The 14,912-nt window shown below is 42.8% G+C and overlaps 1 protein-coding gene across 3 annotated transcripts in view; it reads right to left on the bottom strand.

The window, feature by feature from the left end:
* The window catches only part of MAD1L1 (mitotic arrest deficient 1 like 1), a 639,505-nt gene that overhangs the window by 480,407 nt on the left and 144,186 nt on the right, over nt 1-14,912 (bottom strand). For all 3 annotated transcript variants that reach the window (XM_040439787.1, XM_040439788.1, XM_040439789.1), the window contains one exon: nt 10,218-10,362. In XM_040439787.1, the coding sequence (XP_040295721.1) occupies nt 10,218-10,362 (145 nt within the window). The remainder of the gene's footprint in view (nt 1-10,217; nt 10,363-14,912) is intronic.

Raw genomic sequence — 14,912 nt, 5'->3', positions numbered from 1 at the left:
GAATCCAGTAACGGCAGAAAACCGCATCACCAGTTAGATAAACTGATATTTATGGCTTCTGTAATTTACCCAGATCGTCGCTATTTTCGAAAAATCTAGAACCCAGCATCATATATTGATCTGATGCTGGAGGAAGAGATAGGAAGCCCTCAGATTATTAGAAGACCCGAAGGCGGTGTCTGTGGAAGAGGTGCCTGACATTCACAGAACAGGTTTATCATGGAGCTCGGCAGTAATGGGCCGCAGCGAGTCGCTTATATGATTAGTATTGATTGTCTCGGAGACACCTTAGAAACACAATCGTCTCAAACAATCAGTCGACTTTAATCAATGTTCACCTAATTCACCGCCTCGAGACCCCACGGAAAAAAAAATCATTACATCCAAGATTTAAAGGAGACGCTACAAGCTCCAATCAAATCAGCTTTTAGACACAGATCTAAGTCGAGGCAATTCTCGATGAGCTAAGTAAATCAGAGGCACAGACGTCTACCCTGTCAATTGGGGCAACCTCGGTGAAGCCGAACGTAGACGAGATGTGAGAAAAATAAATCAGCATTATAATATCTCCAACTAACGCGCTGTCAAAATCTTTCCTGCAGGGGTCTGTGTGCCCCTTTAATGGCATACAATCAGGGGGTTGCACCGCTCTGCAGGATGGTCATGTTATCAAACCCTCAGGCCTGATAGGTGTTTAGACTCTAAATAACGTCCATTCATTGACAGCAAGCAGAGATCTTGGCGAGTACATGGTGAGGAAACACAGAGGTATAGCAGAATCTACAATCACAGCAATTTCCGAACTGTAAGGAAATAACTTATCACTGTCTAGACGACTTGGATTTATTTAAAAGGGCATAGGGGTCTCTTAAAGGAATTCTCCAAAACTATATAATCTTCTACAAATGGCTACACTGGATTACAATAAACAGAATACTACTCACCTTACCAATCCCCAGCCCTTCCAGTGCCAACATTTCCCTGGTCTCCCGCCGGTTACTGCTCTTCCAGTTTCAGCAGTTGTGTCTACACGACGTGACCACTGTGCTGCAGTCAATCTCTGGTCGCAACTTTCACTGCTACAGACATTCATTGGATGGACCAGTCACATTCATCTGCCACACTGGGGGCGCAAAGTGTTGGCACAGGAGCAGGAGACTGGTGTTGTACCTGCTGAAAAATTCCTACAACACTGCTCCGTTTCAGATCCCTTCAGCGGTCTTCTAACCCCCATTCTGTAAACCTTGGGACAAACTGGGTTGTGTGTGCTGCTGCAGCCAATGACTGGCCTCAGAGGTGATGAGTCCCCAAGTGGACAGGATCCTGCAGTAACGGGTCACTTAGGGACATGTTACTGTTGTGGTCAGTCATTGGCTGGAGCATCACACGTGACCCTGTCTTCCTTAAAGTTTACAGGACGAAGACAGCTGAAGGGAGTCAGAAAGGAGCAGGTAAAACGGGTAACACTGTGCATAGGGTCCATAAAAGAAAAAAAAAAAAAAAGCCTCCGACAACCCCTTTAAGGTCATTGGTCTTAAATCTACGGCTCTCCAGCTGTTGTACAGATCCCAGCATTACATAAGAGCCACAAATTAAAGACCAGTACTTTGGACAATGGGTCCCCAATGTGTCTCCTGGAGCTAAATTGAAGGGGTTGTCCCACGAAAAATATTCTACAGTTTTCAAACCAGCACCTGGAGCTGAATACTTTTGTAATTGCATGTAACTAAAAATTTAGCATAGCCACTGAGTTATTAAATAAAACGTATCTGTATAGCGCCACCTGCTGTTTGTTTTTTTATTTCTCTGTCCTGCTCACTGAGAAGGCCGCACATGCTCAGTTCCATCCTTCAACTGCCTCCTGAGCTGTGATAGGTGGAGCACGGACACGCCCCCTGAGCTGCAGCAGAAAAGACACTCCCCTTGAGCAGTCAGCTTGACATAAATCTAGCAGAGCAATGAATGGGGAGATCTCTGGATCCATGTGAGGTACAGGGCTGGTTCTAGCTTTGTTAGAAAGAGATTGTCATGTACTATATGATGTCTGATTTTCATTTTTTACATTAGTCATGGGATAACCCCTTCAACTTGTAGGCCCCCAGCCAATGCTGCATGAAGGCTTGTTGAAGAGCTTGTCAATGACACTGCAAGTCCCCGACAACAAGGACCATGATGTAAAGACTGAGTAGTTCAAGCGCATACACTGAGGTCCGTTCCTTCCCCATAAAGTTACTAAAGCAGCAGAACGAAACTGCAGCAGTAAAACAGAGATGACAAATGTAAAGCACTTCACACTCTAATCTCTGACCTCTCACTCACACGGGGTCTAATGGAAACGTCTCGCTCATAATGCTTGCTTTCCTAAAATCCAGGGGGATCGCGAGCATTGTAAAGGATCCTATGACCGTTTTATTCCTCCTGCCTCTAAAAGACGGCATCATTCTAGATTGGAAGTTATGGTGCCCGTCACCTACATGCAGAAGCGTGCGCTGAATTTCCTTTCCACCGTTGTTACTCCAGAAAGTCTCGCCTCCACAGAAAGGCAGTGCAACATGGAAGGACAGACTAGAAAACTACCTAATAAAGGGGTTATCTGGGTTCAGAGCTGAACCCGGACATATCCCCACCTTCACCCAGGCAGCAACTCTGAGATGAGCAGCGGAGCATTTGATACTTCAATGCTTTCCCTTGCCCTGCGGCCTTTTCAGCAGGTCCAGTGACGCACAGGGTCTTTGCTAGGTGGAGGCTTCCGCCTAGCAGTGTTCCTGGTGATGTCACCGGCACTAATGGGCGGGCTTTGGCGTTGCACTATGCGCGCTCCCACGGTCCTGACCACCAGAGGCCAGTGCTTTTTCCTATAGTGTGCAAGCACAACAACTGCTCCTGGATTGCAGTGTGGTCGTCATCCCTAAAAACAGGGTTTACGGTTCTTTTATTTTACAAGCGAGTCTCATATACTGAAGGCTCAATAAACCCGAACAACTGATAACCCACCAAATCCTGATCAAAAAAAAAAAATCGAGAAAGCGAGAGGGAGACGCAAAGCGAGAGAGAGGGAGACGCAAAGCGAGAGAGAGGGAGACGCAAAGCGAGAGAGAGGGAGGCGCAAAGCAAGAGAGAGGGAGGCGCAAAGAGAGAGAGAGGGAGGCGCAAAGAGAGAGAGAGGGAGGCGCAAAGAGAGAGAGAGGGAGGCGCAAAGAGAGAGAGAGGGAGGCGCAAAGAGAGAGAGGGAGGCGCAAAGAGAGAGAGGGAGGCGCAAAGAGAGAGAGGGAGACGCAAAGAGAGAGAGGGAGACGCAAAGAGAGAGAGGGAGACGCAAAGAGAGAGAGGGAGACGCAAAGAGAGAGAGGGAGACGCAAAGAGAGAGAGGGAGACGCAAAGAGAGAGAGGGAGACGCAAAGAGAGAGGGAGACGCAAAGAGAGAGGGAGACGCAAAGAGAGAGAGGGAGACGCAAAGAGAGAGAGGGAGGCGCAAAGAGAGAGAGGGAGACGCAAAGAGAGAGAGGGAGACGCAAAGAGAGAGAGGGAGACGCAAAGAGAGAGAGGGAGACGCAAAGAGAGAGAGGGAGACTCAAAGAGAGAGGGAGACGCAAAGAGAGAGAGGAGACGCAAAGAGAGAGAGGAGACGCAAAGAGAGAGGAGACGCAAAGAGAGAGGAGACGCAAAGAGAGAGAGGAGACGCAAAGAGAAGAGAGGAGACGCAAAGAGAGAGAGGAGACGCAAAGAGAAGAGAGGAGACGCAAAGAGAAGAGAGGAGACGCAAAGAGAGAGAGAGAGACGCAAAGAGAGAGAGGGAGACACAAAGAGAGAGAGGGAGACGCAAAGAGAAAGAGAGAGACGCAAAGAGAAAGAGAGAGACACAAAGAGAAAGAGAGAGACGCAGAGAGAGGAAGATGCAAAGAGAGACAGATGCAGATTCCCTTCAGAACGTCGCAGAACAGCTTCCTGCCACCGATCCATCAAGACTTTCAGAAAAGGGAAAGAAATGAGGGGCGGAGAAGAACTGCATACAATCTGCCATCACAGACACCTTAGATACTACAATTAACCCCCACTCCATGAAATACCACTATTACTATGATTACTGTCATCATGTGCGGTCTGAGGTCCACAGGCCGCTATGTAAATCACTTGTGGCCCAATCACTCTGCCTCCGCTTCTTCTGCAGCACTGTCACAGGCAATCTCCCCATTCATTTCCATACCCTGTACATTATCATTTACCTAAACTTATATGATACATGATGTCTCCAGGAATCAGGAGAAAGCATCTGCATCTCCGCCATTCTGACACGAGGCTGGAATCAATTTACAGGAATTGATATCTTCTAAAGTTACCGAAATTCCACTGAAGAGCCAAAATAGGCCTTACGTGCATTACTGCAGCCAATTCATCTGTGAGTTAACACACAGGGCTAAACCCAGGCTATACAAAGACGGATAGCGTATTCTATGGACTCCACCTGTACATGCTGGCAGGGGGGTACACAGATCTCACAGGGTCCCATAGCAAAACTCAGCATGGGCCCCCCCTGCGCCACCAACTTCCTATTACACGTGTCAAACACTCCCAGGCAACGTGGAATGCAACGCACAAAGCACCAGATTTCTGACAAATTAATGATCTTTTTTTTTTTTTTGAAGAAATGTTAATTTAAAAAACTGTAATAAAAAAAAAAGTCAACCTCGGCCTCACCCACTTGTCATAAGTTGTGGAACGGATGTGTAAAAAAAATATGGTGCTCACCCTGCAAAACAAATTTCTCAAGGTATTTACACCTTACCACTGGCGTAACTACATTGATAAATTCTCTTCACAGATTACAAAGCTGACTGCCTGCAGCTGCCACTAGGGGGAGCTCAGTGCATAGTAGTGTATACAATGTACAACTGAAGCTATAATAATGCACTTGGCTCAGAGCTCCCCCTAGTGGCTGATACATGAAAATGAAGTGTTTTCACCTCGGAATGGAAGGAGATATAGAAGGACAATGCAAAAAAGCAAAACAAAGTGGATTACATGAAACTAAACTCGCGTCACTAAAAGATGTGGTGCGGGTATTTCTGCTAGCGGAGCTTGGCATTCAGTTCTTGTAGTCCCTTTATCCAGGGAGCTGTGGTTCAATGTTATAGTATACCTACACATACTCAGGTGGGTTTTTAAAACTTTCCCTGGGCAAACACACTTTCTGGTAATATTCTGAATCCATATGGCGTACCTGATGTATTTTGCCCCCTATAGGAATCATAAAAAAAAAAAAGTCAGCTGCTAACATTAAGCATGTTGACCTATCACTGGTCACTATGGGGCAAGGAAGGCATAATACAGCCATAAAATGCAGCAGTGACACAGTCTGTGCTGCTAATTTACATTCAATCTAGTTCACACGAGAACAAAAAGAAAAGAAAAAAAAAAAACGGAGTAAGAATAAAAAAAAAAGGAAGCCACTTGGGCGCAGGACGACGGAATCTCTGACCCTGTTCTCTGCTCAAATATATTACCGTTATATGGAGGAGATTACATAGAACACAATGCTATTATGTATTCTTAATGTGATTCCAGGACTTCACAACTCGGCTGATGGAAATGAAAGGTCAGGGTGTATATTTTAATATTACATAAGATCCCCATACTCTATTACTATGTATTATGCAGAGCAGCTTCCCAACAGGCCATGGACCTGCCAAGATGGCAGCTTTATCAAAGTCGTTCAATGATTCCCAGATAACGGTGATTGAAGCCACGCTCCTATCTACGGACACAAAGGTCACTGCCATTAATCAAAAGAGTGAATAAGAAGGCCCTGCTACAGCTTCACTGAGCTCTCTTAAAGGGGATGTCCACCTTTTACTAACCAATGGAATTGTAAGGGTATTTTTAACCACTTCCAGATCGGGCCATTCACCCCCTCTTCCTGACCAGGCCTAATTTAGCAAATCTGACATATGTCACTTTATGCGGTGATAGCTTTGGAACGCTTTTACTTATCCAGGCCATTCAGAGACTGTTTTCTCGTGACACATTGTACTTCATGTTAATGGTAAATATGAGTCAATATGTTTTACCTTTATATATATAAAAAAAATTCAAAAGTTTACGAAAATTTGAAAAAATTCACTGTTTTCTAAATTTGAATCTCTCTGCTTTCAAGAGCTCATGCACATGAACGTATTTTCTTTCCATGTCCGTTCCGGTTTTTGAATTTAAAAATGTCACATTTTTTTGCAGATTTTCCATTTTATTAAAATTTTTCCTGGAACACATCAAGAGTTAACAAAACAAACCTCAATATTTATTACCCTGATTCTGCAGTTTGCAGAAACACGCCATATGTGGTCGCATACCGCTGTTTGGGCAAACGACAGGGCACAGAAGGCAAGGAGGCCCATATGGTTTCTGGAGGACAGATTTTGCGGGAATGGTCTTTGGGCACTATGTTGCATTTGAAGAGACCTTGAGGTATCCCCACAGTGAAAACCACATTTTGTAAACTACACCACCCAAGGAATTTTTAAAGGGTGTAGCAAGCACTTCAGGTGTTTCATAGGATTTGTAATACTTGGGTGTGAAAATAAAGAATACATTTTTTTTATTTTACAAGAAAATGGTGCTTTAGGCAAAAACTTAGTTTTTCACAAAAGATAACCGGAGAATATCCCCCCCACAATTTGCTACCCACTTTCTTCTGAATACAGTAACACCCCAACTGTGGTCGTAAACTGTTATATGGGGATACGCCAGGGCTCAGAAGGGAGGGACCGTCAATCTGGATTTTCTAACATGGAATTTTCTGTCAGGGTTTTTAAGAGCGATAACTTTATTTTTTATTTTTGTTGAATGAGCTGCGCGAGGGCTTACTTTGTGGGGGACAAGCTGTAGTTTTTATTGGCATCATTTTGGGGTACATTTGGCTTTCTGGTTGCATTTTATCAAATTTTTGGGGAGGTAGTCATTTTTCTATATTTTTTTTTTATATCGTTTACTTGATGGGGTAGTTCATGTGACATTTTTATAGATCCAGTCATTACGGACGCAACGATACCAAATATGTCTAGTTTTTTGTTTTTTTTATGTTTTACCCAATAAAAAAAATTTTTGAAAAAAATCCTGCTTTTGTGTTGGCATTTTCGTAGAGCCATATTTTTTTAATTTTTCTAGCTAAAGTCTCGTGTGAGGGATTGTTTTTTGCGGGACAAGGTGACATTATTGCTACCATTTTAAGGTACATACGATTTTTTGAATATTATGTTTTTGGCATAATTTTTATTAGTTTTTTTTTACATCGTTCACCTGATGGGGTAGATCATGTGATATTTTTGTAGAGCCAATTGTTACGGACGCGGGGATCCCAAATATGTCTGATTTATATATTTTTTTAAAATATACGTTTTACACAATAAGAGGATTTTTTGAAAAAAAATGTTTTTGTGTTGCAAATTTCTTATAGCAATATTTATTTTTATGGCTATGGTCTTGTGTGGGGGCTCATTTTCTGCGGGATGAGGTGACGTTTTTATTGCTACCATTTTGGGGTACATTCGACTTTTTGATTAACATTATGTTTTTTGGGTGGTGAGCCAAGTAAAAAATCTGTTTTGGCACAATGTTTATTAGTTGTTTTTTTTTTTTGTTTGTTTTTTACAGCGTTCACCTGATGGGGTAGATCATATGACAGTAGCCCCAGTTTCAGTGGAAACACCCCCCCCCAGAGAGGCTGTACAGCATAATACAGTGCTGTACAGCCTCAGTGCAGGGCTGATCAAGGTCTATGGAAGACCTGACAGCTCCTGCACTCCCACGGCCGTCACATGACCACCGGGCCGGGACAAGAAGCAGCACAGCGCTTCCTGATCTGTACACATAGCGCTCGTTGAGCACTGTGTATACAGCGATCTAGAAGGCAGGGACACCCAAGAACGATCAGAGATAAACCCGACCGCCCAGGACGTTTATAGTCAATGGGCGGTCGGGAAGTACCGTAGTTAAGTACTGATTAGTTCTGTCCCCTTTAATACTGTTTAATACTCTGTGTAATAGTTTACAAGTTTTCCTTGTAATGAAGTGGGTTAGAGATGGTAGCCATCCCCCATTGTGCTGATGAGAACACATTCCTGAGTCACTCAGTGATCTCAGCAACATGTGCGATGCCCACTGAAGGAGGAGCTGATGGGAATAACTGTGGTCTGCACTAACAAATTATTGGGATTCCACCAGGAACTTCATCGTAGGTACAATGTAAGTATTGATTTGCCCTATCTCTTGGACACCCTGGGGTGTCGATCATGTGTTATAACATGGTAGACAGCCATGTGTTATAGCAAGGCCGACCGGAACCCTACCCCATATTTAGGCTAGTGATGTTTATTTACTTTTTACTATTCTGTATGTGATTTCTCTGTTTTATCTTATATTTAATCACTTAGTAAATATATTTATTCGCTTAGCCTGCGTAAGCTTATTCATTCTCAAATCTGTTGAATTCATGTTACACTTCATGATGCAGACATGCCTTGAGAGATCACAAATCTTAGGGTACATTTACACAACCGGCATATTTTTGCAGATTGGACGCGGTCTCTTATTTGTAAAAAAAAAAGGAACACACACAAATGTAATCCGTGTGCTGCCCGCATCCAGATCACAGCAGAGCCTCACAGAAAAGAGGGGGATACACATGGGCCACAAAACAGACTGCCGCGAGAATGCACCCTTCGGCTTTGACATTTATGAAAGCTCCCTACGTACATGCTAAATGTGTCCACAGTATTACAGAGAATTTTTTGTCGTTCCCCCCCCCCAACCCCCCAATGTGGCCTGTAAAAAACAAAAAAGAACAATACTGTAGTGTAGTAGACTCCATTATTACATAAAGGTGTAAAATAAAATAAAGTATATATTAAACATCTGTGGCTTCCTTTTTTTGGCATGGAATCCTGTGGCTTTCTGACATCACTGTATGGTAACGTATAGGTCCCAGAGTATTAAACGAAGGTCATAAGTGAAATGTTAATGAAGACTTACAGCCTGTACCACATTGCAGCTATGTAAATGCAACACAGAAGAATACATTTCTGTCTCAGACTTTAAATACAGAGGTTTCCATCCACTGACAGGAACCAAGATCTTGAAAATGGCCAGGCATATCTGACAGCTGCAGAACGTCCTTGTTTCTTCTCCTTGTCCCGATCACCCATCTGCAGCAGTAAAGTATACCAAGTGCACTTCCAGACATGTGACCTCCATTCTTATGAATGTCTTATGAGTGGTGGTCCCATGACAAGACATCTGTTGATGCTACCATGGCAACCCCAGAGCAAGCACAAATTTATAGCCCTGCAGCATTTAGTAGATCGGGAACAGAGGAAAACAAAATAAGATTCATATACCAAAATGTTCTGGTCCTTATAGGCATCTATTAACAAAAAGAAGCTCTTCTCTAGAATTCGGGAAGACGCACACACATATTAAGGAATTTTTCTGCAATTTAGGAGCACCTTAAGGCTACTTTCACACTGGCGTTTGGTGCGGATCCGTCATGGATCTGCACAAACGCATCCGTTCAGATAATACAACCGTCTGCATCCGTTCAGAACGGATCCGTTTGTATTATCTGTAACATAGCCAAAATGGATCCGTCTTGACCACCATTGAAAGTCAATGGGGGACGGATCCGTTTTCTATTGTGCCAGATTGTGTCAGTGAAAACCTCCGTTCCGTCTCCATTCCGCTTTGGAGGCGGACACCAAAATGCTGTTTGCAACGTTTTGGTGTCCGTCTGACGAAACTGAGCCAAACGGATCCGTCCTGACCCACAATGTAAGTCAACAGGGACGGATCCGTTTGGCTCAATTTCGTCAGACGGACACCAAAACGTTGCAAACAGCATTTTGGTGTCCGCCTCCAAAGCAGAATGGAGACGGAACGGAGGCAAACTGATGCATTCTGAGCGGATTCTCATCCATTCAGAATGCATTTAGGGCAAAACTGATCCGTTTTGGACCGCCTGTGAGAGCCCTGAACGGATCTCACAAACGGAAAGCCAAAACGCCAGTGTGAAAGTAGCCTTAGTCACCACTAGCTTCAAGAACAAGATCCTAGGAAAGCTCCGGTTACTTCAAGTTGTTAGAATAACATCACGATCAAAAAAACATTCTCCCAAAGGTCGTGAATCATTCATCACCGCATCATGGACGTCCTTGTGGAGCATTGCACGTTACCTTACTAAGGAGCAGCACCCTCTTCTGCAGACGTCTCACCAGCGCGTCGTGCAGCTCTCTTTTCTTCTTCTCTTCAAGATAATTGTTCTGCATTTTCCGCAGCTCATCCTGCAGCTTCTGTCGGGCGCTTTCCAGCATTCGGGCACTAGAATAAAGCAACGCATTTTAGCCACTGTCAATATTTATAACCGTTGCAATGCAAATTATTTTGTATATTTTTTTTTTTGCAATAGCACTAGAATGCAGGTATCCGACGGCCCTTCAGCCTGCATAATAAGGGGCCCAAGCCACTCGGATCAACTTTGCTCTTCATGCTTCCTCTGCCAGACTCTCAAACAATTTATTGATTGATATGGACAGATGGATGAGATGACTATGCAAGAACCTGGCCCTGTTAATCAAGGAGAGGTAGGGGCGGGCAGGAGGAGCACGGGTGCACAGAGTGGCTTGGGCCTGCCCTCGGTGCACTCAACTTCTCTTTTGCATATGGATTCAAAGTACTTTTTCTGCAGAATGAAGCAATAGATCGCTAAGTGAGTATCATTACATTAACCTGAGCTATACCAGGATAATTCCATCATAATGAGGAGGTTTTTTTCTTTTTAAGCTTACTCCTCAGTGGTCAGAATGATGGTCTGATAGAGTGTTAAGCGAGCCTGCCAGGCCAAAAATCCATACAATAAGGAAGCTTAAAAGCCAGGAAAAGAACTTTTATTCAAGGAGTGCTTTCAAAAACAATTCCCAGAAAAGTAACCAACTATTTTCAATAATACGAAAAAATAAATAGAATATTCGCATATGGGCTGTTAGAGGGACAATCCGGCAAAAAAAGAAAAAAAAAAACACAGTAACTAGAAGAGGAACATTACACTTACCTGGTGCTCTCCTTTTCACCTGGGGATTCACCAGCTGTAAGGCTCCTCTTATGCCATCCAAGATGGCCACACAGCTCCTTAGTCTACAGGAGGCATGGTGTGCATTTGGTAGTCCAAGACACTTCCTGCTGCCCTCGTATTGGCCATGTGACCAGTTCTGGATAAATCCAAGAACAGGGCTGGACAAAAAAGGAAGTGTCTGGGACGACAGATGCACAGTGTGCATCAGGTGGTTTGAGAAGGGAAGAGGCCATCATGAACGGCAGACGAGAAGCCGGGCAACCGGTGGATCTGCAGCTGAAAAGAAGAAAAGGAGGTCACCGGGTAAGTGGTCTGCTCATTCTCCAGTTCTCTGCTCTGCTTGTCAGGGATTATGGTCCTGAATACAGCTGATAAGATCTTCAGCTGAATCTTTGTAGGAATAGAGTCCATGAGGAGACATGAAGTACAGAGAAGACAGACAGGACAGACTGTGGTAATGGAGACTGGATACAAGTGCTGCTGCTCATTATCCACACCCTCACCTCCTCTCTCTACTTCATGTCTCCTCATGAAACTCCATTCCCACAGAGATTTATCTGAAGATCAGGATCATAATCCCTGACAAGTAGAGCAGAGAGGAGGATGAGGGGGCAGCTCTTTAGCTCAATGTTGTAAGGCTACTTTCACACCTGCGTTAGGTGCGGATCCGTCTTGTATCTGCACAGATGAACCGCACCTATAATGAAAACGTTTGCATCCGTTCAAAACTGATCCGTTAGACTTTTAAAAAAAAAGAATAATGCAAAGTCAAAACGGATCCGTTCCGACTTACATTGAAAGCCAATGGGGGACAGATCCGTTTTCAATTGCACTATATTGTGTCATTAAAAACGGATCTGTCCCTATTGACTTACATTGTAAGTCAAGACGGATCCGTTTGGCTCTGCATCGCCAGGCGGACACCAAAACGCTGCAAGCAACGTTTTGGTGTCCGCATCCAGAGCTGAATGGAGGCGGAACGGAGCCAAACTGATGCATTCTGAACGGATCCTTATCCATTCAGAATGCATTGGGGCTGAACTGATCCGTTTGTGAGATTCCTGAAACGGATCTCACAAACGGAATTCAAAACGCCAGTGCGAAAGTAGCCTAACTTATCCTGCTGCGTGATTAGGACAGGTTCTGTGTGTACTAATAGGACGGCGGCCATTTTATTTCCACTGATTATTGCTCACCAGACAAAACCAGCCACTATAACTAACGAAAGTTATTTGAGAATATGTTTATAATAACGAAAGATTTAAATATTTTCTGTAATTTTATTTTCTTAATTCCCAGAGAACCCCTTTAAGGACATGTTCACATTTCCATTGGTTCCTAGATTCTGGCAGATATTTCTGCTGTTCTAGAGCTATTCTTACCATCGAAACCCAAATGTGAGTCAGTGGGGTCTGATGATGTTGGGTTAAGCTGGATCAGGCAAAGCACAGGTCACACAAAGTATATAAAAGTAATTAAAACCTCATCATGGAATTATTTCAATGTTTTTTTCTTGCTTTCATAAAACATAAGGACGAGGAAAAAAAACGTAAAACCTAGAGAAATGACATCTCCGGAGTCGAATGTAATTATCACTGTGCCCTGTCTAATAGTGTATTTAAGTGACATTATGCCAGATCTGACTCTTCCTTTGGGTATAAGTTATTAAAAAGGACAAAGCAAAAATAATGTATCGCTGCAGATAAACTGAGAAGCAATTTTAAGATACAGTTTAATTCCAAACTCTTTATAGTTCAAGGTGATAATCAGCGGCTGTGAAATCGGGTCTTTTCAGTGGAACGTTCAGGTGGGAAGTTCACTCTTGCCATGAGAAGAGATCGTTTAATTGTATAAGCCCCATCACTGCTTCTGCTTTAATTAGTTTACCACAAAAATAAAATAAAAATCCCCAGTGGAACGATCACGTTATAGAAAGGCGGGCGAATCTGAGCTCCATCATTCACTTGTAAATTGAACACATCAGAGGTGAGAGACACATTCATTCAGATGTACTGCTCATGAAGGGACACGAAACCATGATGATCTCTTCATCAACAAGACGAATGTTGGGTCTACATTAAGAGACGGGGAAGAAACCTGGAGTCAGCAGAATGACCAAAAAAAAGAGTAGGTAGGTAGATAGATAGATAGATAGATAGATAGATAGATAGATAGATAGATAGATAGATAGATATTAGATAGATAGATATTAGATAGATAGATATTAGATAGATAGATATTAGATAGATAGATATTAGATAGATAGATATTAGATAGATAGATATTAGATAGATAGATAGATAGATAGATAGATAGATAGATAGATAGATAGATAGATAGATAAATAGATATTAAAAACATGATAGATAGATAGATAGATAGATAGATAGATATATAGATAGATAGATATGAGATAGATAGATAGATAGATAGATAGATATTAGATAGATAGATAGATAGATAGATAGATATGAGATAGATAGATAATAGATAGATAATAGATATATAGATAGATAATAGATAGATAGATAGATATGAGATAGATAGATAGATAATAGATAGATATGAGATAGATAGATAATAGATAGATGATAGATAATAGATAGATGATAGATATGAGATAGATAGATAGATAGATAGATAGATAGATAGATATTAGATAGATAGATAATAGATATGAGATAGATAGATAGATAGATAGATAGATAGATAGATAGATAGATATGAGATAGATAGATAATAGATATGAGATAGATAGATAGATAGATAGATAGATAGATAGATAGATAGATAGATAGATAGATAGATAGATAGATAGATAGATATAAGGCTACTTTCACACCTGCGTTAGGTGTGGATCAGTCTGGTATCTGCAGAGACGGATCTGCACCTATAATGCAAACGCTTGTATCCGTTCAGAACGGATCCGTTTGGCTCCATGTTTGTTTTTTTGGTTCATAATAATGCAAACAGATCCGTTTTGACTTACACTGAAAGTCAATGGGAGGCGGATCCGTTTTCAATTGCACCATATTGTGTCAGTGAAAACGGATCCGTCCCCATTGACATTAAGTCAGGACGGATCCGTTTGGCTCCACATTGGAGGCTGAACGGAGGCAAACTGATGCATTCTGAGCGGATCCTTATCCATTCAGAATGCATTGGGGCTGAACTGATCCGTTTTGGGCCACTTGTGAGATCCCTGACACGGATCTCACAGGCGGACCCAGAAACGCCAGTGTGAAAGTAGCCTTAGATAGATACTGTAGATAATAGCTAGAAAGACAAAGACACAGAAAGAGACGAGTGGTAGATATAAAGTAGATGGACGGTCGGATGGATGTGTCGTGTGCGGTCTCTGTCTCTCGTGTGTAGAACATTTCTTTCTTTCTAAGTGACTGTAAGAAATAAAGCGGGCAGAGCACATAAATAGCAGGCGGTGCAGTAATCCGGGGCCGGCGCGCTCCCCGAGCACAGTGGCATTTCCAAAGCTCTTACATTTCAAAACAAATCATCCTCAGAAGTAAATGTTATGTTCCGTCCTCCCACACCATCCCGCTGATCGCTCCGCAAACTGACTGGACGCCATGCTCATTTATTATTTACATAACAAGGCGAGGAGCAAAATAGGGGAATGCAGAGGACCCCCCCCCCCCCCAAATTTGAACACATGAAAAAGAATGTAAAGCCGCTGAGGAGGTGGGGGCTCGAGATCAGAAGGAACATGTTGACGTTACATGGTGCGGCTGAACAAATATTTGCTGCCATAATGAGCATTTTATTGCAAGCCCCTTAAAAC

The sequence above is a fragment of the Bufo bufo genome, chromosome 7 (assembly GCF_905171765.1).
Source record: "Bufo bufo chromosome 7, aBufBuf1.1, whole genome shotgun sequence".
Taxonomy (NCBI): Eukaryota; Metazoa; Chordata; class Amphibia; order Anura; family Bufonidae; genus Bufo; species Bufo bufo.
The sequence above is the reverse complement of the archived record's forward strand: the minus strand, read 5'-3'. Positions and strand labels throughout refer to the sequence as shown.